The 26,657-nt window shown below is 43.6% G+C and overlaps 1 protein-coding gene across 1 annotated transcript in view; it reads right to left on the minus strand.

The window, feature by feature from the left end:
- The window catches only part of adgra2 (adhesion G protein-coupled receptor A2), a 184,657-nt gene extending 158,425 nt beyond the window's left edge, over window positions 1-26,232 (minus strand). The window contains exon 1 of the mRNA XM_028799174.2: window positions 24,955-26,232. Within this exon, the coding sequence (XP_028655007.1) occupies window positions 24,955-25,187 (233 nt within the window). The 5' untranslated portion in view covers window positions 25,188-26,232. The remainder of the gene's footprint in view (window positions 1-24,954) is intronic.
- Window positions 26,233-26,657: the final 425 nt, after the last annotated feature.

Consider the following 26,657-nt stretch of genomic DNA (forward strand, 5'->3'; position numbering starts at 1 on the left):
CCAGTGGTCTGGGACTACATTCAGTGGATTTAGAAAGTATTCAGATCCCTTCACTTTCTGCACACTTTATTGTTTTGTAGTGTGACGGACAGCTGGGACGCCCCTTCTGTATATGGTCCGGGGGAACAGATATGGGCTGCACAATACCTCCCCCGGGTCCCTGGATGGCAGCCCCCCTGGGTTGCAGTGGTGCCTTGGACTCCCGCAGGACTTCATGGGAGTTGGAATTGGTTACAGTCCTGTTGGGATCCGAGGGTGCCGCCAAGGGGTGCTGCAACAACTGCTGAGCCCTCTTGGGTGGGTTTTCTGCCACACCCGGAAGTGCTGCCAGAAGTAGGTCAACGAGCACCTGGACCACCTCCGGGGGTGTTATAAAAGGAGCCAGCAGTCATTACTCCAGGACCCAGAGTGGTGGTGAAGAAAAGGAGAATTTATTTGTGCTTGTTGCTTTTGTGTTTGTGGGACTGTGCTGTGCCTGCAGAACACGGGGAAGACGTGCCCCACAGGTGAAGACGATAAAAGTTTATTTGTTTTTATACATGTGCCTCCCGTGTCTGTTTGTGTCGGATCGGCGCTCATATAGCGCCTTTATCACAGTAGATTTCATTTGAAATGGATACATTTGCCATTTTTGCCCATCAATCTACACTTAACAGCCCACAATGACAAAATGGAAAACCGTTTTTAGAAAGGTTTGCAAAATGCTGCCAAGCAAGTACAGAAAATAGAAGGAGGGATTGACTACTGCTGGGAAACTTCTTAATGAAAAGATAAAGAGGATCTAGATGAGCGGAGTTGTCAACGGCATTTCTGTGACTGGAGGTCCACAGTTTATTTTCATGATAATTGTTAGAACACCACCCTCACCTAAGCTACTTCCCAGGTTTCTCACATGCTGGTCCATTTTTGGCATGAACCCCACAGAGTTGACATGTGAACCAAAGAAGTGCTAATGTGACATCGGCGGTTTTTAAAAATCCCTAAACGGATCTCCGATAAGCACTTTCATTCTAAAAGAGATCAATCTTATGGTTGTTCTCAGTACTCCACATGAAAGTGGACTAAATAAAGGAGAGACTAAAATAAAACCTCAAAGATACATTAAGGTGAAGAATAAAAAAATGTCAGCTTTTTAAAACGGAGATTGCCAGCCAGTCCATTTGCATAAGAACTGGACTTCCAATGTGTGGAGACGGCTGCTCAGCCCAACTGCTCTGTCTTCAGCTGAAATGCACTGCCAATGCCATCATCTGCAGCTTTTCATGCCAGCTTTATAAACCACATTTGCTACCATTTTATTTTGGATTTCTTCACATTATGATTTCAATGACTTATAAGCCCTGGCATTGGAAGAGGATAAAGTCCTTGGCAGAATACTCAGACTGACTTCATGAGGACTGAGACGCTGGAGAGGAGATGCATTCCAGCTACACCTCATTCTGATTAAATTTAAAACTCTGGGGAAAAGTGAAGAGACCTCCCAGCTAAAACTTCAATCACACTGGCCACTAGAGTCATAATGGAAACCCTGGGATTATCGAGTGAGCCTGGTTCATGGCAGCCACTAAAATCAGACAGGTATGTCTCAGTCAGCTGAAATAGTGAAACTAGAAAGTACCACTTTAACCAGAGTGACCAGTCAAGTGGTAGAAAAAAGTGCAGAGATCTCACAATTTGATGGGATAGTTGAGATATGTTCAAAAACGGGACAGACCTCAGAGATACACCTCCTCTAGACTGGTTTTCCAGCTGTGCTCATGTTCAACTGGCCAGTTAAGCTGGCAGGCTAGATACTCTAGCATACCCTAAATAGACTGGTAAGTTGGGCCAAAATGAAAAATGTGAGATATTTCAGGTTCACCACTATCATGACAGGCAACTAAACTATATAAGAAAAATGAGAGATCACCCAGCTCAAAAGGGAGAACTGGGCACATATTATATCCATACCTACACTCAACTGGGAGACCTGGACAGACCTCAGATCTTCACCTATACTGAATTCACTATTTAAGCTCTGGTGGGAACTGGGCTGATCTTCTGTCTTTATTTGCATTACACTGGACCTGTAAGTGCTTGGAGGAATTGCACCAGTCTTCACTACCAAGACACTGGCCAGTTAGGCAGCAGGAAGGGACAGACAGATTTTCCATTCTCTCCCATATTAAAATGGCTATTAGGAGAACTGAAGAGATCTTCCAAGCACATTCACATTTGACATTTCAGATAAGCCATAGGGAGGCCAAGACCATTACATAAGATTTCTTAATTGGGAAATGAAAGATCTCAAATGCTGATCTCTGTCATATGACCAGCTAAACATTGAGAGAAGCCTCAAGGTCTGACAGATCCCAAATTCCCAGCACGCAAATCAGAGTGGAAACTTAAGGTCCAAATGACACCTTTAGAGATCTCTCAGCTACAACTCATCCAGACTGGCAAGTTAAGGTATGGCAACATGTGTGGCTTTCTTCTCAGCAGGCCTCACTCAGACCAAAAGGCTCAGAGTGAGAACTGAGAGATGCATTGAGAGAGACAGGGTCGCCATACAGACACTACAGGCAAATGACCACTTCAGTGGCAAACCAGCTCACATTTCAATCTGAAGAAAAGCACACCCTGCACGAACTTGGCTCATGATGATGATGGTGATAATACCAAGCACCATGCTACGTACAAGGCCTAAGTCATAATGGAATGCTACGCCATATAAGTGGCAACTTCACCACCATGAAGAGTAGGTCAACAAGTGGATGCAGACCATTTTACTGAAAAACTAGTAGTGAGGGTTGGCTTTGTAGCAAGACGATCATCACACTTACCAGGTCTCAATCAGGCTGAGGGACAGAACTGAGAGATCAATTGAGAGAGAGCTGTCATGCAGTAGAAGCTGACGTTTTAAGAGGAAAAAAATCGGTGAAGAATGGCATCCTACCTATGGTGGCAATCCACATTTCAAATCACTAGAAGAATGCATAGACTGTATTGATTTGATTTGACTAAGTCATAGAAGTAGCAACGTTGCCACCATGAACAGTAGGTCAAGCAGTGGGTGCATACCATTTTACCAAAAAGGCATTCTAGAAAGATGTTCATCACAATTGCCAGGTGTTAATCAGACTGGTAGGCTAGGGCAACCTACCCATGATGGCAATCCACATTTCAATCACCCATAATGATAATGACGACGATGATGATGATGATACCAACCACCATGAGAGATCTGCCAACAAGGTCTCAGTCATAACAGAAATAGTAACATTGCCACCACGAAGAGCAGGTCAACAAATGGGTGCAGAGCACTTTACCAAAAAACTAGAAAAGAATGACATTCTAGCAAGACATTAGTCACACTTGAGGGACAGATTTAAGAGATGAATTGAAAAGGGGGAGGCCCCATACAGTAGCAATCAACTGCTTTAGTGAGAACCCCATGAGGAATGGCAACCTACCCATGATCCCAATCCACATTTTAATCAGTAGAAGAAAGCTCCATTTTCATTAAGATGGCAGCTCATGATGAACATACTAAGCATGATTAAGAAAAATAACACAGGGATAAACTGGGGATAGACGGCCAAGGCAGACACTCAGATTTCTGAAGTTTCCGATTTATCTGCTTGGCAAAATACGACTTCACAGGGGGGCCATATTATCAGTTAGGGTTGAGGAAGGTTATTCCAGTAAATAAAAATAAAAGACTCGCTCCACTCCTATGACAGCCAGAACACGAGATATATGGCCGGAATCTTGTCAGCTCACGGGTAAGCTTTAGAGAACCCGACGCCCACGCAAGACACAGGTCTGTTTCCCTTTAAGGGAGTCCGACTACGGCAGAACTGTAGCTGTTCTGTCCCACTAATCCCCAGCTTTCACAGCGGCACGTAATTAGCCTTAAATATAGACCTACATAGGCCCACATCTGGAAAGTGTTTAGAAATCGCTGTTTCCTACCAGGAGAACTAAATATTTAGGTTGAGCGTTACTGCGTGTCGATGAACTCATAGTGGAAACTGGGAGGCTTGAAGGGGGGAGGGGATGGAGTTTCACCAGGGTGGGGTAGGGCCCAAAAACAAAAAAAGAAAGCAACACACTACATGCTGCCCCTGCCGGCCCCACCCTCCTTTAGCAAGAAAAAGTCTCTTCACCGATTTCAAGGAAACAGACAGCTGTTTCGTAACTGCACACATGAGCCCTCGGAGGGATCGTGCAGTAATGCCTCTTATCACACATCTGTGTTTAAGTACACGCAAATCTATTGGCCAGGGAACAGCTGATATAACACAGGGTGTCAAACCCCCCCAATCTTTCAACCAAAGTACTCCTATTTAGTTCCCTTATCAGTTTTCTTCTTTGCTAGGCCGTGCAATTAAAAAATAATTAGACCAGTAAGACATTTTATGGAAACTTTCCCAATCTGTAAATAGGTGGGCCACCTCCTACTGGACATGATACGCATTGCCAACATTACAGTTCAAAGACCCGACCCCCAGCCTGCCTGTGTCAGCCCACTTCAAAAACACCGCCGGCTTCCATAAGAAGCACAGCAGCCCGCTGCAAATTCAGGCTCTCACAGCCCAGAGTTTTCCAGTAAATTATATTTATGACACGACTGCTCACATGCCAGGCCGCCCCAGAAAGTAACTGGAAAAGAGGGCAGGAGCAGGCAGCCAAACAAACCATAAAAAAAAAGTGTTTTAATGTGTTCCAGCTCCATGTAGTAAAGTCATCTGGAAGAGACACGTAACAGGGAAGTGCCGACTGTAATTGATGTCACATTTCAGAGAGGGAGGCCCGAGTGCCAAGCAAGTTACAGCTAATTATATAGTGCCTTTCAGCAGCATGAGGGCTTTGCTGTATGGTTCATGGTTCTTAGTTATCCACTAAATCGGAGTTTATTTCAGATCAGAAATTCATTTATCCCTCTGTAATTCACACTTAGATTTACAGTACAAAATTGCTCATTAACAAGGATTACAGACCATTTTAAGAAATGCTTTAGAAACTTTTATGTGAAATCTTAATTTTTGGTTTTGCTTTATAAAATTTAGATTTCAGTTCACTTGAAGGGAAGTGACCTCTTCAGAAAAAGGTAGGTAGCACTAATCAATGGGGACTTTTTCCCCCCTTTTACCTTCCTGTACTGCATATTAAATTTCTTTGTGATGGCTGATCTTTGTTGTACACTGCAGTATGCTAAAATAATAAGTGTCATGCGGTTTGCTTGTTAAATTAACTATATAAAGCAATCGCTTTCGTAATTGATCACATTGAATGGTGCTTCAGGAAATGCATTTTATTGGGCATTAGTGGTGGCACACCTCTTAACTCAGCTAATCCAGATATTTAACCCTAACCCCTAAACCTAAGCCTAACCCTAACCCTAAACCTAACCCAGAAGGAACAGATTTGGGTGGGCAGGTAGAATGACCCCAGCTTGGACAAGTTTCTGTATGCCACCATTGAAAAAAAGGCCTGGCAATTTGCAATGGTACACATTGCTGCCATGCCAGTCTTTTTCAGTTGCTTTGGCACATTTTAAAGTCTCACAATGGTACATGCATTTCTCAAAACAGTTTATATGCTGCAGTGCAACACTTTGGTTAACCTGCCAAACAAAGTACTTTACTCAAAACTTTGAATTCATTCATGAAAATGTAATAATTGTGTCAGTAAATAAGCCAAAGGCACTGAATCATTGTGTATAGCCATGCCAGTCAAAATGTCAATGTAAAGTGTGCCATGGATGGATTTTAAACAATTAAAGGTATCAGCAGCAATTGTTCAATTTACAATAACTATGTGGCCTCTGTCCAATGCTCACTATGCTCGCCAACCCCCGTACAGGCCCTATACGCTAGTCATTTCCCAAATCTGCAGCTTCTGACGAATCGTGCTGTGCTTTTGGATAAACACGAATATCAACTCTGTCTTTGATATCTCCGTCTTTCGAAACTATTATCACTGACAATTCGTCAAATGTTGGTTGATTATATATACGAGAGTGATCTTTTGGATTCATATAGAAATCCAAGAAAACTTCTTTGTCCGTGTTTTTCAGATAAATTTCGTGTAAAGTGCGATACTTTTGGATGTATGGATTTGTATCCATTATTGGCTGTAGAATTTCTAATACGTCCGATCGTTTAACTCTTTTGATTCTATGTTGCTTGTAGTAGCTTTAATTGTTGCGGGACCACAGATTCTCATAGAGTAAGGTCCTGAATCGTGTAAATCTACGTTTTGAGCATTGAATGATGCGAACGCGAACAGATTATTGTAGATTCAGATATTTTGCCTGTAGTGTTTGTGGATTTCACTTTCACCAAATAACAAATCTTTAATTACTCGCGGATAGGCCTCTTCATTTGGAAGAAACACTACTTTTCCCTGATGGCAACATCAATTAGCCGATCTACAAGTCTCCGACTTAAACTTTAAAGCCATACAATATCTACATACTTCTGTCACATCGCCTACGTCCATATATTCGATCTCTTTTTGCTGTTCTGTTATTTCACTGAGTAATAATTTCCGTTTTTTAGCGCTAATGCGATCTTTACTATCAGTTTTTTGAGACTTTCAAATTTTAGTACTTTCATAATCTCTAACCTGATCTGCATGTGTATCGCGCCAAAGTTTTTGGACTTTTTTTTATGACATTCTAGTTTGTCTTCTACTCTTTGTCTTTTATTTCCGCCCCAACTTGGACCGGTTAGGTTTTCAATTCCACTTGGTCGGGGCTGATTATAACTTTTCTTATTTTCTGAATTTGCACTTAGATTATTATTGTTCCTGCGGTGGGTTGGCACCCTGCCCGGGATTGGTGCCCTGCCTTGTGCCCTGTGTTGGCTGGGATTGGCTCCAGCAGACCCCCGTGACCCTGTGTTTGGATTCAGCGGGTTGGAAAATGGATGGATGGATGGATTATTATTGTTCTTTATTGAATTATTTTCTCTCCAACGCTTTTTGGCCTCTTTTCGACTGCCCTTTTTTCTTCGCTTAGTCATTGACGTTTCATCTAGAACGTATAAAATAATTGTCCAGAAAAGGACTACACCGAAGGAAAAGAATAGATTGTATGTCTGGTATTAAAATGAGGAAAAAGTAAACATTTATAAGAGTCGAGAGCACAGGAACTGCGTCCGACAATAGCATTCACACGAATGAGAAGTGAGTGGACCGTGGGCGTAGTTAAATCTCTGGGCACAAAGTCTCGCCTCGCAGGACTTGAAATTATCTCTCTGAAAAACTCTCATTTCGTCCCAGGATATTTTTTATATAACAGAGAGATATATTAACTCTCAGTTCTCTGTTGCTAACTGAATGCCATAGTGTATAAAGCCAAAAATGATAGGTATCTGTATTACTGATGCCAGCACTCTGTAAACAACGGCCATTACTGTATACTGTAAGGAAAGGCAGTGTGATGTAGTTAAGACTTTGGCCTTCAAACCCTGAGGTTATGAATTCAAATCCCACTACCAACACTGTATGACAATTAGCAAGTCACTTGTCCTGCCTGTGCTCCAACTGGAAAAACGAAAGACGTTTAACCAATTGTATCATAAATGTTGTAAGTGATCTTGGATAAAGGCGTCAGCCAAATAAGTAAATGCAAAAAAAGACAGCGCTGTAAATGGCTTTGGGCTGACATGTCATTTACATGAAATGGAACATTTTTATATTTTACTGCAGGTTTCTTGCAGTTCAGTGCAATGTACAGAATAAAATATATATAAAACATGAGAAAAAGAAAAGGTTTCACTGTCTACCATATTAAAGAATAAATATATCAATAGATCAATAATAAAATGTACTGTAACCAGCTGTACTATACACTGTAGTACACACTGTATGGTGGACTCATTCCACATCACCGGACATCCTTCTGCTCTCAATTGTCCGGCCACAGAGTGTCGTCATCAACCTCACACTGGATATACTCCCTTGTGATACATCACTGGAAAAATGTCCTAGCATGCCACATCCATCCTCTACAAGCCTCTGCTGCAATGCCCTCACAGACAGCATCCAGACAGCAAGCAAAGACATTTGATTTTGAGGCTGATAATTGTAACCTTTTCAGCTCCACGCAGAAAACCAATCTTCTGTCAGATTCAGGAATGGAGGGTATGGGGGGGAGATACTCCATTAGGATCCTTTGGGGGATGTCAAACCATTCCATTGCATGACCAGAGGCAGAGCCTATCCCAGTAGTATCAGGCACAAGGCAGGAACCAACCCAGGATAGGGGCACCAAGCCGTCACACTGGCACAGTTAAGAGTCTCCCATCACTCTAATGTGTATGTCTTTCTGATGTTGAGGAACAAGTGTAATATCAGGAGAAGAACCTACTTAAACATGGAGACAACCCGGAAGCTCGAGACAGACTATGCCAACCCAGCTGTGAGGCAGCAGTGGTAATCATTGTGCCAGCATGCCGCTCACTGTGAAACTCACTATTTGAAATAAGAAAGGAACAAGTCATTCTTTCTTTCTTTGTGCCAGTGGACTCGTGGACCCAATCACATTACATACATTACATATTTATTGGCTGTCCTTTAATTAAATCACCCTCTGTGAACACATTAGAAGATCTCGTTATGTCTCTATAAGGCGAGAAACTCTAAGAGCACAGCTTGCTTTTTTCCCCTTTGCTTGCTACAAAATGTGTAAAACTGGCAAAGTCATCCTGACCAAACAGGCCTATGCAAATATTGTGCCAGCCTGCTCAATGCCACGTGTCAAGGATTGGTTTATACCACTGGAAAAGGAGAAGAAAAAACAGGCAGCATTCCTAGTTTTCTGAGACCCTATTACACAAAGAGGTCACAGCGATTAGCCATTTAATGACATATAATCACAGAAGCTCCTTCACCACTGTCGTGCCCTTTCACCCAGGATTTATAGCCACTGGGGTCGTACTTTGCGAGTCCTTCTGAATGTCCCAATTCAAACCTGAGAGCGACTTACTCCACTGAGTTCTCAGTCTCTCTCATGATACATAACACACAAATCCCACTTCTTGTTGACATTTTAGCAGTGACAAAGGGGCAGTTCATTGTTGCCGGCCCCAGATGTTATTATCACGCTACTTCTTGTCCATTGTAGCTTACATCTTTCCATACTGTCAAGTCTGGGGACATTCCTCTCATCCTCCCCGCTAGGCCTCCTTCTCATTGTGACCCTCAGTGGGTCACTTCATTGGCCAAGGACCAAATCTCCTTGACATGACAGTAAGTGTTCCTGCCTAAATGAAGTCCACGGTGAAAGGCGCTGTAGAAGGAGGTCTGATATTCAGTTCCAGCTCGTGAAAAGCAATGCAACAAATCTCAGTGCTTAGCAGTAATTCTCACACATGCTGTGCATTGCAGACACGCCAGCGGGACTCCACTTCTTTAATGTGCTTTTTTTTTTCTTACTCATAAAGTAATGAGAAGCAGAAGGTTGGTTAGACATTTATATCACCCGCTCTATCAGTTGGTGTATATCAATAAATCCAAAATTTATTTTTCCTAATTCATAGGGGCTTCCTGATTGGGAAAAGTCAATTTCTTTTCCAAGGATTTTGCACAGATCCAACCCAAGATATCAATGTGGCGCTCTTTCTTTCCCTTTCCTCACTGTATAGCGCCCTCCACCCCCCCAACTTCAATTTCCCAAATGTTGTGGTTAGAGCATGACTGGCAGTTCCACAGCATTTCTCTTTTAATGACATGATGTAAATTCACGCTCATTTCTAAAATCTGAAGCTCCCAGTCTGCAGTTGAAGGCGGCACCAGTTCACATCGCACAGAATTCCAGGGAAGCCGAGTGAGCCACTCACTATGTTGTGTTAGTTGTGCTCCTCTTCCTCGGTCTCTCACATAATGGGGATATGAAGCTCCATCTGACTTAATCATTGTCAGTCCTTTAAACAAGCTGCTATACATCTAGAATCTTCCACACAGGACACAGTCATGGGGCGGGGCCTACGTTACACCCACCAAAGCCACCAGGCTACCTACCAGTGTGTTTGGGAAAGATGGGAGGAAAACCCAAAGGTAACAAAGGGCATAAAGAAAGGAGGTAAGAACAGAATGGAGGCAATGCTAGTCGGAGGGGATGTCACACTTGACAACTGCTGTTACTGTTCTCCTTGCTTAAAAGAGGTCAAAATATAGAACTACAAATCCCTTCCAAAGTATCGCAAGATCGCCCTTTTTTTTAGGCCAGCTAATAATGTGCTACCTGATGGTGCTGATGATCATGTGAAAGGTTTACAGGTAGGCTGAAATGACCCACAGTTTTGGCCCTTTTTTATTCCTTATTCCATTCTATCGTGGTATGTAAAATGTAAGACATCAGACTGATGAACTTCTCTTCTGTATGCCGGGTCCAAAACACCCACGTCTCTTATGTCTCAGTGCTACATTCTATGAATTGTATGCATTGTACTTCCAGGTGAAGCTCATCAGATCTCAACTCTCACCACTACGGACTAAAAAAAAAAAAAATCTATTTTGTCGAGGCAAGTTGTCAACTGGCGGCACGGTGGCGCAGTGGGTAGCGCTGCTGCCTCGCAGTTGGGAGATCTGGGGACCTGGGTTCGATTCCCAGGTCCTCCCTGTGTGGAGTTTGCATGTTCTCCCCATGTCTGCGTGGGTTTCCTCCGGGCGCTCCGGTTTCCTCCCACAGTCCAAAGACATGCAGGTTAGGTGGATTGGCGATTCTAAATTGGCCCTAGTGTGTGTTTGGTGTGTGGGTGTGTTTGTGTGTGTCCTGAGGTGGGTTGGCACCCTGCCCAGGATTGTTTCCTGCCTTGTGCCCTGTGTTGGCTGGGATTGGCTCCAGCAGACCCCCCGTGACCCTGTGTTCGGATTCAGCGGGTTGGAAAATGGATGGATGGAAGTTGTCGACTGGTTGGACTGAGTTGCTGGGGATATCAAACTACACGACTTCCCCAACTCACTAAGATTGCCTCTATCCACCTTAATAAAACAATAGAAAGTGTGTGTGTATCTGTGTGTCAGTCTAGTTGCCATGTCTTTGTCATTTCAACAGATGACGCATCACAAACATTTCTAGTAATAAAATGTATTGCATTTGTCACTCAAATAGATGGCACGTGACAAACATTAACACTACTTTTACAAATTCCATACCAGATGGCATATAACAGATGCAAACACATTGCATGTTTCATTCCAACAGATGGCGTACAGCAAACATTTCTAGTAATGCATTTGTTGCTACAAATGTTTGTGATGTGCCATCTGTTGGAATGACAAATGCAATGCATTTTATTACTACATGCATTACAAAGTACATTCCAATAGATGGCACACTGCAAACGTTAACACTGTTACACAGCTAGTATATATATAAAATGCTAAGGTGTGTCCATCTGTTATATGATTACTCATGGACTTCTGGGACTAGGACCTTGATCAAATGCCTATAACCTGATAACTACTGGTATTTCAAAACATGTGAGGTGGCAGCAACCTTGTCAGAATGACCTTCGCTTCAGGGTTTCTTACAGCAAAGTGAAAGGGAAGACAAGTGACATGGTAGAAACAAAAACAAGACAAGTGACATCTGCTAAGCATCACACAAATTGCAGAGGCCAATAAAGCAATGGGACCAGCGAACATTACCTTTTATTATGTGTGCATAAAGAATGGCATAGAGACCTGTGCTTGTGTATCAAAAGTAAACTAATCGGCAAAGTGCTAAACAACATAATGCCACAAAAAAGATGAAGAGTGGCAACATTCGCTGAGCGTCATGCAAATCGCAGGATGGAGCTTCAGTGACAAAGAGTGAGAAAATATAAGAAGACACAACACTGAAGCACATCACCAAGAAAAAAGTAATCCTGAATATAGAGCATATGGATTATAGCCATCAAGACAAAGTGCAGTATACAGACTGCAACAATGATGAGAAAGAAGACAATTAATTGACAAAGACTGAAAAAGAACAAGCAGACAAGTCACTGAGATACACATCCAAGTAAGAAGTAATCCTGAATACAGCAGCCAGCGGTTAGCTAGTGTAAATGAAAATCGCGCTAAAAGTCATATAATGTGATGTGGCCTTATGCCTTAATGCCACCAGCATCAACTATCACACTAACACTCACTCACATAACCAGGGTGTATTGAGAGGCAATGGTTTACCTACCCAGCATATCTAGGGATGTGGGAGGACAACCAGCTGCTGAAAATTGGGGAGATTGTGTAAACTTCACACTGTCCAGGCTCAGTTTAGCTGGGAGGCCTTCTGTGCTGCTGTACCACCTCAGCATAAAGACCAAAATGACCATGAAAAGGTAACTGATTTATATGTGTCTTCACTATGGAGTGGAACTATCCTGATGTGACAAGCAGGCCCTTGTCAGGGCACCATGACATCATTCCACTAACCAGCCACTTGCCTTATTACTGGAAATTTCTCTTATGTAAAGGGCAGCAAAAGGAGGAAATAGCACAATTTTAAACCTTAATTCATCTAATGAACAAAAATATCCAACACCAATCAACACTGTGTGAAAAAGTAATTGCCCCCTAGTTAAATCACCCCAATTTAAGGGATAATGAGAGACAGCCGACTGAACTCTGCCAGGCCATATTCAATACAATCCTCACTTATTTCGCCCACAAAATCAGAGTCAAATTACCACCACAAAGATTCAAGAAGCACATAATGCCATGAAAGGAAACTCCTGAAGAGATCAGAAAATGGTTATTGATATCAATTATGTCAAAAATGCCATAAAGCCATTTTTAAGTCTCTGGGACTCCACCAAACCACAGCAAGAGGAAAAATCTGCAAATGGGAAACACTTGGAACAGTAGGGAATCTTCTAAGGAATGATCAGCCTGCCAAGATTACCCCAAGGGCATAGCATAAAAATATCCAGGAAGTCACAAAAGACACTCAAAAAATCCAAAGAAATGCAGGCTTTCCCTGCCTGAACAAAGGCCAGTCATCATGACTCCACAATCAGAAAGACACCAAGTAAAAATGGGCTTCATTGAAAGCAGCAATGCAGAAATCACAGCTGACCAAGAAATACATAAGCACTCGTCTCTCAAGCCCTGGGTGATCCCGAAACCTTTTTGGAGAACATGCCCACCTAAAGCAAATGCCATATTGCACAGTATTAACATCAAACAGTGGACGACATGCCGTGATTGAAATAATCATGTGTTTAGCTTTGTATCAGAAAGTTTGTAAGGTCATCCATCAATGAGCTGAAGCTGAACCGTAGTTGGGTCATGCAACAAGACAATGATTCAAAAACCAGAATGCACATCAAAATGGTTGAAAGACGCACAATTCGAGTTTTGGACTGGTCCAGTCAGGCTACAGGCCTCAAGCTAACAGACATGCTGTGACAGGAACTGAAGCAAGCAATTCAGGGTCAGAGTCCTGACAGGTCAGGTACAGTGGGCTACAATTCCTCCACAGTGATGTGAATGACTGAAATGAAACTAGAGAAGGCATTTGGTTGCAGTCATTGCAAATCAGTCATTAAGTGTAAGGAGCAGTTAGTTTTTCACACGATTACAGTTGATGTTGGAGAACTTATTTCATTCGATAAATGATTTAAGTAAAAAACTGTCACTTGTTCAATCTGGCACTCTTAATCTAATAGAAGGCTTTGGTTGAGGACCTGAAATCATTCAGCATCAGTGGATTAACAGTGGAAATCAAGAAGGAGTAAATACTTTTTCACGGCACTCTGAGTGCTGTCTTTAGGTCCAGCGGTTCGGGAGTCACATTGTCTCAGTGGTTTCTTTCCATCTTCCCTATGTGGGCACATAGAAACCCAGCTTTCTTGTAACTCTACCCTGCTGCGCGCTCTCCAGTGCCGACAGACTCGACGTAATCGTTTCATTGCCTTACCGCATTCTCATTAGGTTGCCTGGTTCAATTTATGCTACAGGCTTCCACTGCCATGTTGCCACGTGTTGTTGTGGAGAGGGCCGGTGCAACAATTATTCGAGCGTCTGCCTTTCTTCTCCAATTTCACATTCTTCAACTGCACATCCTCCAAATGTCTGTAGGGCTTTCCTCTGGTTACCCCTAAAAGATGTACGCATTTGTTTAATTGGTGACTCTAAAGGGACTCACTCAAGTGTTTGTGTCACCATGAGTGAGCTCTACGACTCACTGACATCCCATCAAGCTTTGGTTTACACCTTGCACCCAGGGTCTCAAGCTCCCTGTTTTTGTTTAAAGGATTGATGAAGGTGAGAAAATGAAGGGATGGAAGGATGGATGGCTGAGAGTGTGAGTGTGTGTGTACAAGTATGCCCTAATGGACTGGCCTCCAGTCCCAGGACTGGTCCCACTTTGTACCAAATGTTCTCCCCACTCCTACAAGACTGTAACTGGGAACTATCAATGGATGGGTGGACTGATCAGTGAATATGGGTGTGTGCCTACAATGAAACAACATTCTATCCAGGTTGGATTCACACAGAATGCCACTGGGATGGAATCCAATCCTCTGCTAACATATAATGGATTTGTTTAGTTTGGACATGATGGATGAAAGAATGTAGATGTGATAGATATGTGTGCATAGGTGTTTCCGACAACTGACCGACTTCCATTGTGGTGTGGATTCTGATCTGCATTCATTAGTGCTAGAATAGGCTGTGGCACTGTCAAGACCCAAAGGTCTAAGTAATTTCAGAAAATGGAAGGAAAAATAGGGTTAAGTGCATGAAAGAGACCTACAATGGTCTGGTGTCCCACTCATAGCGGTCTTATTTCTTTCATACAATACATCCAACATGGGCTACAGCTCAATTGATACCACCAATTCAGAAAACAGATGGACAGACAGATAAATGAGTCAATGTGGGTGCACGAACAGATACAACCTACAATGGACTGGTGTCCCCAAAGCTACCAGAACTGATGCTGATATAATGGACTTAACAAGTTCAAGACTTGGATGGATGGATGGATGGATGGATGGATGGATGGATGGATGGATGGATGGATGGATGGATGGATGGATGTGCCCTACAATGGATCCCCATCTAATCTGATCTCATCTAACATTCATTCAGACACTGAACCCAATGCTGCCATGATGGACTCTGGCTACCTTCTGAAGCACTAACTGACTTTATTAAGTGAATGGATGGATAAAAGGTGAGAAGAAGGCAGAAAGATGTGTGTGTCAATATGGCCATCTAGGTCAGGCTGGGCCTGTTGGTTCTGGGACATTCCTCTCATCCTCCCTACTAGGCCTTCCTCTCATTGTGACCCTCAGTGGGTCACTTCACTGGCCAGGGTCCAAATCTCCTTGACATATCAGTAAGTGTTCCTGCCTACATGAAGTCCATTGTGAAAGGCGCTATATAATGAGGTCAGATGTTCAGCTCCAGCTCGTGAAAAGCAATGCCACTAATCTCACATCTTAGCAGTAGTTACTGGTTGTCTACAAGAATCTAATGGACTGCCTCCAGCTAGAAATGTTTCCATGGTTTTGCCCCACTTACTTTTTTAAACATTACATGGAGAAGCTAACCATGGACCCAGTTCCTCAGAGTTAGAATTGAATGCTCCCATAGTGCAGCTGCAAGGCGGGCTTGCTGTGTAACCTAAAGGTCCCATGTTCACATCATGCTGATGCTGTCTCAAGGAAGATGGGTGGTCAAGAGGGGAAGGGGTGATAGAAAAAGCCGAGGTCATAAGAGCCTGCCACTACATAAGAGGCCCCTTACAGTTAGAAACCTGAGGGGAAATTCTCTTCAGCAAAGCTGGTTACGCATTCGCCTCGGAATTGGAGGCCCCAGGTTCATAGTGAGTCTTTATATGCAAGGATGAGAAAGAGCAGTAAGTGATTCCTCACTGGATGAATGGATAAATAAAGGGCTGGGCATGAACATGCCCCACAATGAGTTGGCATCTCACCTGGTACTGGCTCATGACCTGAACCCAGTGTTCCCAGGACAGGCTCCAGCTACTGGACCCCTATAATGATTAACAAAATTTGTACAATGATCTGGTACCCCACCATTTGCATTGCTAAGGTGAGCTCCAGCCTCCTACAACTTTTTTTATTTAGTGACTTGAGAAAATGGATAGATAGACAGAAAGGGCATAAACCTTCCTTGTGCTGGATCATGCCGTAAAGCCAGTGTTGGACAGGGTGGGCTCTGTGAAAATGGATGGATGTTATGTACACCAGCGTACTGCAAGTTGGTTTGGCTGCTATCCTGGCTTGTGCATCATGCTGCAGGAGTAGATTTTGGTTCCCTGCAGACTTGTAATGGCTTAGGACAGTTCAGTAAATTAATTTGTGTCCATTTCGTCAGATCTTTTATATGGACTCACACTTTACTTTAACCTCTTTACCGCCATACCCTGTTCCATATCACTCTACAACATTAGTCCCTGGAATTCAATTGTAGGCCATTGTATCATTAGTATCCCCTCAGATGTTCCCTAATAGACTCCACTAGCTCATCTCCATTAATTCCAGCCTGTCACACAGAACATGCAATTAGACTGAATGAGCTTTCAATGGGCATCTTTCTGGTGCTTCTTCACATCGAGAGCCTGTGATTCTTTCCTTTTTTCCAGTGTCATTCATTGTTTACTGCCAGCTTGTCAGACCTGTCATATGAAGGCCAAATGACATGATCGCCCATGTGCCTGGCTTAAACTTCAGGGACACTCAGCCAGACAAGACAAGGCCAAAGATGTCAGGATTCCAAGACAATTCTGAATGTGTCAACCACATGACAACACCACAGCTAAAGAGGAATGTTATCTTAGAAGCAGCAAGCCAGTCTGACCTGCTCCCACCATGACCCCCAAAGCAAAGGCATGCACTGCACACTTGTCAAAACGAGACAAAATTCATAGGAGAATTAGAAAGATCAATTACTGGGCCGACAAGTGAAAATAAAGCCTGCGACTGGCTGGCCGCTGGGGAGGCAGTATGCGTGCATAGTTCAGATGTGAGTAGCTCCTGAAGAGCCTCTGGGGAACATGCTGTTCAGTTCTGCCGTTTGTTCACACCTGGACTGGTTACTCCATCACTGAACTCTGCAGCACGGGCAGCAATTTATCAGATTCAGGTTTGAACATCTGTGCAGTGCGACGGGACACAGATTAATGAGCACCATCTGATAACTCGGAAGGCAAATAACAGCAACTCACAAACAGAACCAATTTCATGCCTGAAACACTTGGGTGTTATTTAAGCTACACAGAAAGAATATTATACAAAAAGTCAAAATGCTAAGTAGAAATGAATGGCACCGAGGGTCTGGTTTCACAAGTCTCACATGATGTGACGCCACAATAGCCCAACCATCCATTTTCTGAGTTTATAAATGTAAAACGGAACTTGAGGGAGTCAGAGCCAATCTGGAAGAAGGAGACACAGGAGGAGATACGGGTCCACTGCACACATCAAGCCACTTAAGAAAGGCCAGTTAATCCAACAGCACATCATTTCATTCATGATGGCCATCTAATATCTAGTTTTTACACCTGCAATAACTGATATTTAATGCTTATTCTGTTCCAGGGGCTTACTGATGACAGAGAGCTGGTGGTGGATTTTAGGAAGACCAGGCCCCTCCTGGACCCCGTGATCATCAGAGGTGACTGTGTGCAGAGGGTGCAGACCTATAAATACCTGGGAGTGCAGCTGGATGATAAATTGGACTGGACTGCCAATACTGATGCTCTGTGCAAGAGAGGACAAAGCCGACTATACTTCCTTAGAAGGCTGGCGTCCTTCAACATCTGCAATAAGATGCTGCAGATGTTCTATCAGACGGTTGTGGCGAGTGCCCTCTTGTACGCGGTGGTGTGCTGGGGAGGAAGCATAAAGAAGAGGGATGCCTCATGATTGGACAAATTGGTGAGGAAGGCAGGCTCTATTGTAGGCATGGAGCTGGACAGTTTGACATCCGTGGCACAGCGACGGGTGCTCAGCAGGCTCCTGTCAATCATGGAGAATCCACTGCATCCACTGAACAGTATCATCTCCAGACAGAAGAACAGTTTCAGCGACACACTGCTGTCACTGTCCTGCTCCACTGACAGACTGAGGAGATCATTCCTCCCCAACACTATTCGACTCTTCAATTCCACCCTTTGGTAAACGTTAACATTAAACAAAGTTATTGTCAGTCTGTATACCTGCATTGTTATCACTCTTTAATTTAATATTGTTTTTATCAGTATGCTGCTGCTGGAGTATATGAATTTCCCCTTGGGATTAATAAAATATCAATCTATCTATCGCATGCTGATCACCACATACAAGTAACAACTTCACTATGCTCTGCACACATGACAATACTGACCCTATCAACTACAATGTAAGTGAAGTCTGCACTATAAAAATGATTGTTTTAATACTGTAAATGATAGAACTGGTCAGGTAAGGTGCTATAAACAGCTATTTATGTACTCATTATAAATTGCTTGACATGGTGGTTATTGCAGCTAACTCATGGCGGCCAGCCCATATCAGTCAGTATGAGGGGTTTTCAAGTTCTCTCCATATCAGAGAGCTTTTTCACACATGGATCTGAGGTAAAATGGTGGCCCTAGATGGACACCATGTAAGTAAGTGTGTCCAGGGTTGGTTCTTAATTTGCATTCAATACCCACAAGATGGGTGACTCTCCAAATTAATTAGTGGGTCAATGAATGGATGAAAGTCTGGCAAACAACCTGAAATGGTGTCATTCTGTGTTTTTCCAAATTGTAAATATCATGTCTTCACTGGTGGAAGTGGTATGGTGACGGGCATACAGAGTATGGTGATATTCTTATTTTCATGTCCGACCAACGTCACCACTCAGCAGTGCCATGATAAAGTCTTTTTACATCTTATGAGACCCAGGTAATGTGGTGTAGTGGTCTTCAAACCCTGAGGATTTGGCTTCAAATCCCACTACTGACACTATGTGACCATGAGCAAGTTATGTCTTCACCTGCCTGTGTGCCTATTGCAAAAACTAAAGTAATGTAACCAATTGTGTCTCAAAATGTTATAAATTGTATTAAATGGAGACATCAAGTAAACAATAATAACATATCTACAAGCTCCTGTGATTTAAAACTTTCATACATACTGTGCCTTATTATTCAGAAGTAACTTTTAGCTCTGTCATATTGGCCTGAATTGTCCCCTTGGCACTTGGCAGGCAGTACTGCCCCTTGAACCTGGCAAGTGGATTCAAAAACTCATGATGCCCTGTCAAAGAACATGAAGGACTGATACATTGTGCAATGGCACTCATGAAATTTGCAATAACAACAACTCAAGTTGAGATGCCCAGCACAATTCTCAAACACAAATGGCCTTGTCACAAGTGAACAAGATGTGGCGCTGACCAGCTTTGACTTGACCAGATACCCAGAATCAACATGGAAGCCTCAAAATCTGAAGGAGTTGTGAATGGGAGAACACACTGGCTAGGAGTCCAAAGCCCTTACAGCAAATTCTGCTTAGTTGGGGTCCAAACATTTTCATATTCCCAGGCAACTTAAAAGATCATAACTGTTTAATGTACAGATGGGGCACTGGCAGGTCACATAGCGAGTCGGTGCCAGAAATTGAACCAGTCACTGTAAAGTTTAAGGCCCAATGCTAATGGCACTGCTCTAGTGGGGCTCAAGTGCACCCTCGCAGTTAGAATCCTGATAAGTCACTTGAGCTGAAGGAGTTCTCATTTGGTTTGACTGTTCTCCATCCTGCGTGCAGACCCAAAATCAAGTTCTGGGAGGCTAGTCAGGATGACCCGCGAGAATACATGGATTCCTGAACAGGTCCAAAAGGTCAAGAAAAGGAAGCTAACTAAGTCTCTGAGGCTGAAATTACTGTGCTACTATAATGAAGGGATTGGAATGTGTTGGACGCCCTATAAATACAAATAAACACTGGCATTTGACTGAGTACACATTTTTATGTGGTGTGTCTGTAGGGTGGGGTTACAGCTGATGGGCCCCGTGAACTCGGGATGTGCCCACTATAAGACACTCCTAACTTATACTGAAGGATGCCCACTGCCTGTTCTGGTCCTGCAGTGACACTGTGGCTGATGCTTTAGATGACGATGTTATTATTATTAACACTTACTTTCTTTGTCTGTTTAATAAAATAAGTTGCCTTTACTTTCCTTCAGCATACCTACATTTTTAGGAAATATCATAAAATGTGTGTTAAAATAAGAGCTTTCAATGCACAGGTTTCACTAACCTTTTTGCATTTCTTGATTCGTCTTATTTGCCCTGCTGGTGTTCTGCATCTATTTGTGCTGCTATGGATTACAAAAATGTATCTCAGTTGTCTTGCCTTAGATAGTATATTATGGAAGAAAGCAGCAGACTACAGAATTCGGGAGAGCCAATCTAATGTATACAATATGGATGCTAGAGTTTATATATACTGACGTGGTGTGGCCAGTTGACTAAAGCACTGGACTTTATGGCACAAGGATGCTGGTTCAATGCCCACCACAGGCTCATTGCAGGTCACTTAACCTGCCAGTAAGTAGCTATGTTTTAAAAAGGAGACCCACCAACAATCACAAGAGAACCTATGGGTTTATTTTATTTGAGGCATTTTACAAAGCGGGGGCTTAACTTTAGTCAGAAATTGCTGTTTCTGGGTGGCACTGTGGCCTTGTAGGTATGGCACAGGGCAGGAAACCACCATAGTTACACCATAACTGTGTCTCGTTGTGTGGCTCTGAGTGAACCACTTAGCTTGACAATTAGAGAAATATTTAAACAATCATCCAGAGTGCTTTGGATGAAAGGCTTAGCTAAATCTAGATATGCTGAGAGCTATAATCAGCCATTCATTCAAGTATGTGGACGAGTTCTGTCCGTTACAGAAGCAGATGCAGTTTTAGTTATTGACCTGTTCATCGCAGAACACACAGCTAACCAACACCAGGCCTGGTCAGAGTCTGAATGACCAGATAACAGGCATGACTCTCGATGGAAACTGAAGCACATGGAGAAAAGAGAATGTGTAAAGTCCACTCGGGCAGAGACTGGACCAACAAAATCAAAGCCAAGTCCTTGAGACTATTTTGTGTCACCATGAGCATACTGCATCCTTCTGCAGCTTTTCATTGTATATTCTGTCTAGATTTTGCTGTTTTTAATGTATCCATTCATTCTTCAACTTATATCTAACTCAGGGTGGCACTGAGCTGGGAACCCCCCCTCTTAACCCCCCCCCTCTTAAAAATAAAGGTGCCAAAGTGGTTCTTCAAAATGATACCATAGAGGAACCATACTTAGTTCCCAAAAGAATCATCCACAAGAAAATTCCAGAAAGAACCTTTATTTAGACCTGTACCAGGTTCCATAAACAGCCATGAATTAATGATTAACAGATTTGTGAAATTTCAGTGGGTTCCCGATTTTAAAAATGACTCTTGCTGCATCCCATCACACAAGCCAAGTTCAGGTTTCTTTTCTTCTTCTGTTAGTATCTTGCTAGGTAGCCTACTATACATTAAACATTTCTATAATGTCCACATATTAGGCTAAAAAAAAGACAATTTCACTTCCAAATCTCCCTTCCCAGAATGAAATGGTTCTTTGTCAAGCAATGGCTCTACGAAGAATCCCACAACCAGGTAAAGTACCATTTAAGAACCAAGGGTGTAGCAGCACTGCTTGCCAAGCTGAGAGCAACCCCCGAAGAATGTGCCAGGCCACCACAGGGCACACAACTTGATTGGCAAATTTAGGGCCAACCCAACACAAATACCCGTTCAGAATGTGCTAGACTCTCGATGGGCAGTGCCCGATTTGGGATTCACTCCAGACCTCTGGAGCCATCTACTGTACCAACCTATCCGCCTTTCTTTCTTTTCTTTGAAATCTTCGTGCCCTTCTACATTCATATGCGCCTGATAAGAACTGCTAAAGCACATTCTACGGCTGAGCAAACAACCAACAGCCTGCGCTGTGCTCTTTGCCATTCTGTTCAGATTGGCACCATTTAAGAATTTCTTGAATAAACTTCCTGCGTTTATTTAGATATTTCGGAGAGAAAAGGGGGAAATTAAATTTTAAAAACTGCTGAACAAGAAACGAGCAGCACTATTGTTGAGTGTCTATCGCCTCGATCTACGGTCACCGTAAAAATCTATTTGTCCGTTCCTCGGTGTCAAAACATCAAGTGCTGCCCGTTATTAATGGCTAATTCTTACCATTTCATTTAGCGCCTTCCTATCATAACTTAGAAATCACTAAAGGCCAAACGCAAACTTTTTTGAACTGAAATGCAGGCATGTAAATTCTTGGGAGACGAGCGCAGGGACTCGCCGTTCAGCCTCACCTGTCTCCTCTGTTGCGGCTCCTCTCACGCATTTTGTTGAACGCCAGCGCCGCTGTGCAGCTTCAGAGGTGTCCGATTAAATCCGATTACACTAACACTTGTTATTTGGCAGACGCGTTTTTGAAAGACGACTTGCAACATCTGAGATAAAATTGCTTACATTTCCTTTGATTTTCCAATGGAATCATAGGCAGGTGAAGTGACTTGCTCATGGCCACACAGTGTCGGTAATTTTAATTCACAACCTCGGAGTTTGGAGGCCAACACTTCACCTATCTAAATTTTCTTTTCAAAGAATTCGGAAAACATTATTTGAACATTTGGGAAACCTTATTAGAGATGACAGTGGGCGCGGCAGGTTAGCGCAACTGTCTCGCAGTGTCAGAAGCCCGCGTTCGAATCTCGACCAGTTTAGCCTCTCCGCAGAACCCACACTAACCAGTATCAGCACTTCTCCCAGGTTCTACTGGTACGCTATAGTCAGCCGGAGCCCCCAAACCGCTCAAATGCCACTGTGTCGCTTATAATTGGTTCCACATCAAGGACTAGGTGGGTGGAAATGTCATTGCATTACGATATACTAGAGCTAAGCGTGGCACCGAAAAAGACCTGAATCTGCTTTCATTAAATGTGATGCCATAAGACATCACTACCAGTAATCTGCACCATACGTTAACTATTACATGGCTTACAGCGTGCATAATCTGCATTTATGAAACACTTGTCGCATATTTTCTAACTAATTGCCAATAACGTAAAGCTGCAAATAGGGTAATACAGCACAACGACGGCAGTCATTTAAATTGAAAACTACAGTCTTAAAAATAAAGGGGTCAAAGTGCTGCTTTAGAATTATGGAATATAGGAGAACCATTCACACGATGGCTCCAGGAATAATCTTTGCTTATTTAGATTTGTAACATATTTCATAAATAATCCCGAATAAATAGAAACAGATTACTGACGACAATAGATAGAACACAGGTTAAGGTCAGGTTTTGCCCTGCTATGGTCGTCTATTATACATTAAAGATTTGTTTGTTCGCATATTAGGGACTTTTTCGAAATCCAACCAACCGACTCCATAGGCAAAGACCCCTTCCCAGAATGGAATAGTTCTTTGTCAAGCAGTGGGTCTACAAGGAACCACACATCCAAGCCAAAAGCCATTAAAGAATCGATATTTTTAAGAGTGCATGAGCATCATATAGAAAATACCTCTGGATATTAACAGCACGTGCGTATAATTAATTTACTAAAGTTGTTTTTATAGTCATCACAAGTGAAAAGCATCGTCAGCATCTCCATAGACCGAACCACGATATAAAAAGAACACCTTTGTGTATTTATTTAACACATTTATATAGAATTTCTGTTTGGTGTTGTTTACTGCACGGGACTGGTGACCCAAGGAAGGCAATGCCAACATTCTTCGTTTCGAGCGTCCGTCTGCCCGTCTCACCGCTTTCGATGATGAGTGAGGCGCAGAAGACCGTGAAATGCGCTATATACAGCATGTGTTGACATGCGCATGCCTAACTGCAAGTGCAAGATTCTCAATAATTATACAGTAAATAGCAATAACCTTGGAACGTAAATAAGACCTAACATCAAACACTGCAGTAGAGTAATTGGCGACATGCACTGCGCAAAAGGCCACCCATGAAATCCCTCCAAATCCAAATATATACACAGCATGAGAGTCAGGGGAGCGACATCGGCCTTAAGGATCTCCTCTCTCGCACACGCGCACAATTTGGAATCAACAATCAGCCTCACAATATGCCTTTGAAAATCGGAGTATTCGGAGAAAACTGCACGTAGACACGGGAAGAAAATGCAAAGTCCACATAGACAGCGAACAGGCACGGCAAAACATGACGCATCCAGGAACTTAAAATAGTGCTTAACTCATATCATTACTAATACAATTACTATAGTAGTACTCCGGACTTTTCAAATTGCCGATTCGGGCTATGGAAGCCAGTTAGTCTATCCCTTAACAGCGCTTGCGCAAACCGCCCTCGTACTTCGGCACAGGTGTGCACGGCTCAGACGTACATTGGAGTTTGGAGACATAAAGTTGGGGCGGCACGGTGGCGCAGTGGGTAGCGCTGCTGCCTCGCAGTTGGGAGATCTGGGGACCTGGGTTCGATTCCCGGGTCCTCCCTGCGTGGAGTTTGCATGTTCTCCCCGTGTCTGCGTGGGTTTCCTCCGGGCGCTCCGGTTTCCTCCCACATTCCAAAGACATGCAGGTTAGGTGGATTGGCGATTCTAAATTGGCCCTAGTGTGTGCTTGGTGTGTGGGTGTGTTTGTGTGTGTCCTGCGGTGGGTTGGCACCCTGCCCGGGATTGTTTCCTGCCTTGTGCCCTGTGTTGGCTGGGATTGGCTCCAGCAGACCCCCGTGACCCTGTGTTCGGATTCAGCGGGTTGGAAAATGGATGGATGGACATAAAGTTGGAGGTTTTAAGCACCTGCCCGACCGTACGGTTCTCGTGCTATTCACGGTGAAACATTACGCCAGACGTATAGGTTATTGCATGTCACAAAGTGGATTTGACAGCGCATAACGTTTCTAAAATGACTAAGGGTATTCGTACTTACAGGGTCACTGTCCGGTTGGGCAGCAGGCTTGGGTGCGGTGGCTCGAGTAGCTCTTCCCCACTGCAAATCACTTTCTTCCTCACTGTCGGCGTTGTGTGGACCTTAGAACGTTCATCCGTGCAACTGCAGCGGCTAGTGACCAGGTCCGGGCAGCCTTCTGCAGGGCGGACACCCCAAAGTGCCAGTGCCGCCACCAACAAAAGCAGCCAGTTCCAGTTGCACGGTTTCCGCATTATCCCAGTCTGTCCCGGCACAGTAAGCCCGAAATCAGCCCATACTCCTTGAGGAGGTGGCTGAGTGGCGCAGTCGTTCTTGCACTCTTTAATATGCAGTTCTAGAAAAAAAGACGCTGTCCCGGGAGTGTGGACGCAGGGCAGCGATGTCAGGCTGCTTTGCTTCAATCTTTCATCGGACTCTGATTTAATTATTTTTTTTATGTTTGCGAACAACGAACATAGGCAATTCAAAGCTGTATAAACATAGCAAAGCAGACGCAGAGCTTACTTGGCAGAAAGTACAAGTTAAGGAAAAGAGAGAGGCAGGGCCAAAACAGCAGTACCGTTAACTGTCCCTCTTCTCAGTGCCTTTCCTCCCCTTATTTTTCTGATTCGTTTGCCCCGAGTGTGCTCGTTGAAGCCTGGAGCGATTTCAGTTTGACTTTCATTGCATATCCAACAGATGTACTATATTGTCACACACCACACATCAGTTAACTGTTTCTTGACTTGAAAGTTCAGCCTTCAATGGGAATGTCCTTCGCGTTGCTTAGTTAGCTGCTCTCTTTGCTTCGCTTGTTAAGATCTGTTTCTTTCTTTCCCTTTTCGATTCCAAATTTCTTCTCTCAGTTCTGTGCATTTAATCCATCCTGGCTAGGATCGGAGCCGCTAACTTTCTTTTCCCGACTGCCTTCAGTCTTGAAGACGTCGGCTCGCATATCGTGCGCATGTAGCCCCGAGTAGTCAGTCTAGTCCACCCACCTCCAGAGCCGATGGCGAAGAAGCAACGAATTCTCAAAAGCCGGGGCCAGCTGTCAGGAGGCGGCCACCCTGCCGTGCCGAGTTTTGGGGTTCCCTCTCCACCACCCTGACGTTCCCGACTGAAAGCGGCGGCCCAAATCCGTGCAGCGGTCTGCCATGACCCGCAGCGGTTCGCTGCTAATATAATGGGAGAGCTAGCGGTCCTTAGGCGCGCTCTCGCTGCCACACTGTCACACTCGGCTCGTGACAGGGCCGTGGGAGCGCGCCCCCTCTTCCGTCCGCGCGGCTTTGTCTGATGGGTGCGCGCAGCAACGCAGAGTCCTAGTGCCGCCATATCAAAGATGTCTGTAAAGAAGATTGGGAACAGTTACACATAGGAAAATAACGGACCGGTGTCATTAGCTTCAAGCTCGTACAATGGTACTGCAGAGACTTATAATCTTAATACCTTTGTTTTGTACAAAACTCCAGTCAACCCAAATAGACCTTATACCAAAAGTCAGTAGCACTATCCCGTTAGCACTGGGTGAAAACTGAAAGCAGTTCTGGACAGGACCATCCGAGTCATCAACCCACTTAACGTGTGTTTAAGGAATACTGAAGAAACCCAAAAGTCCATCCGTCCCGTTGTTCTGGACACAGCAGTGGGACCGAACAATAATGCAAATTTACACAAACTGCATAATTCATTTCCTCATTCTTAGAAAGTACAATGGGTTGCCGTTA

This window comes from Erpetoichthys calabaricus, chromosome 1, assembly GCF_900747795.2.
Source record: "Erpetoichthys calabaricus chromosome 1, fErpCal1.3, whole genome shotgun sequence".
Classification (NCBI taxonomy): domain Eukaryota; kingdom Metazoa; phylum Chordata; class Cladistia; order Polypteriformes; family Polypteridae; genus Erpetoichthys; species Erpetoichthys calabaricus.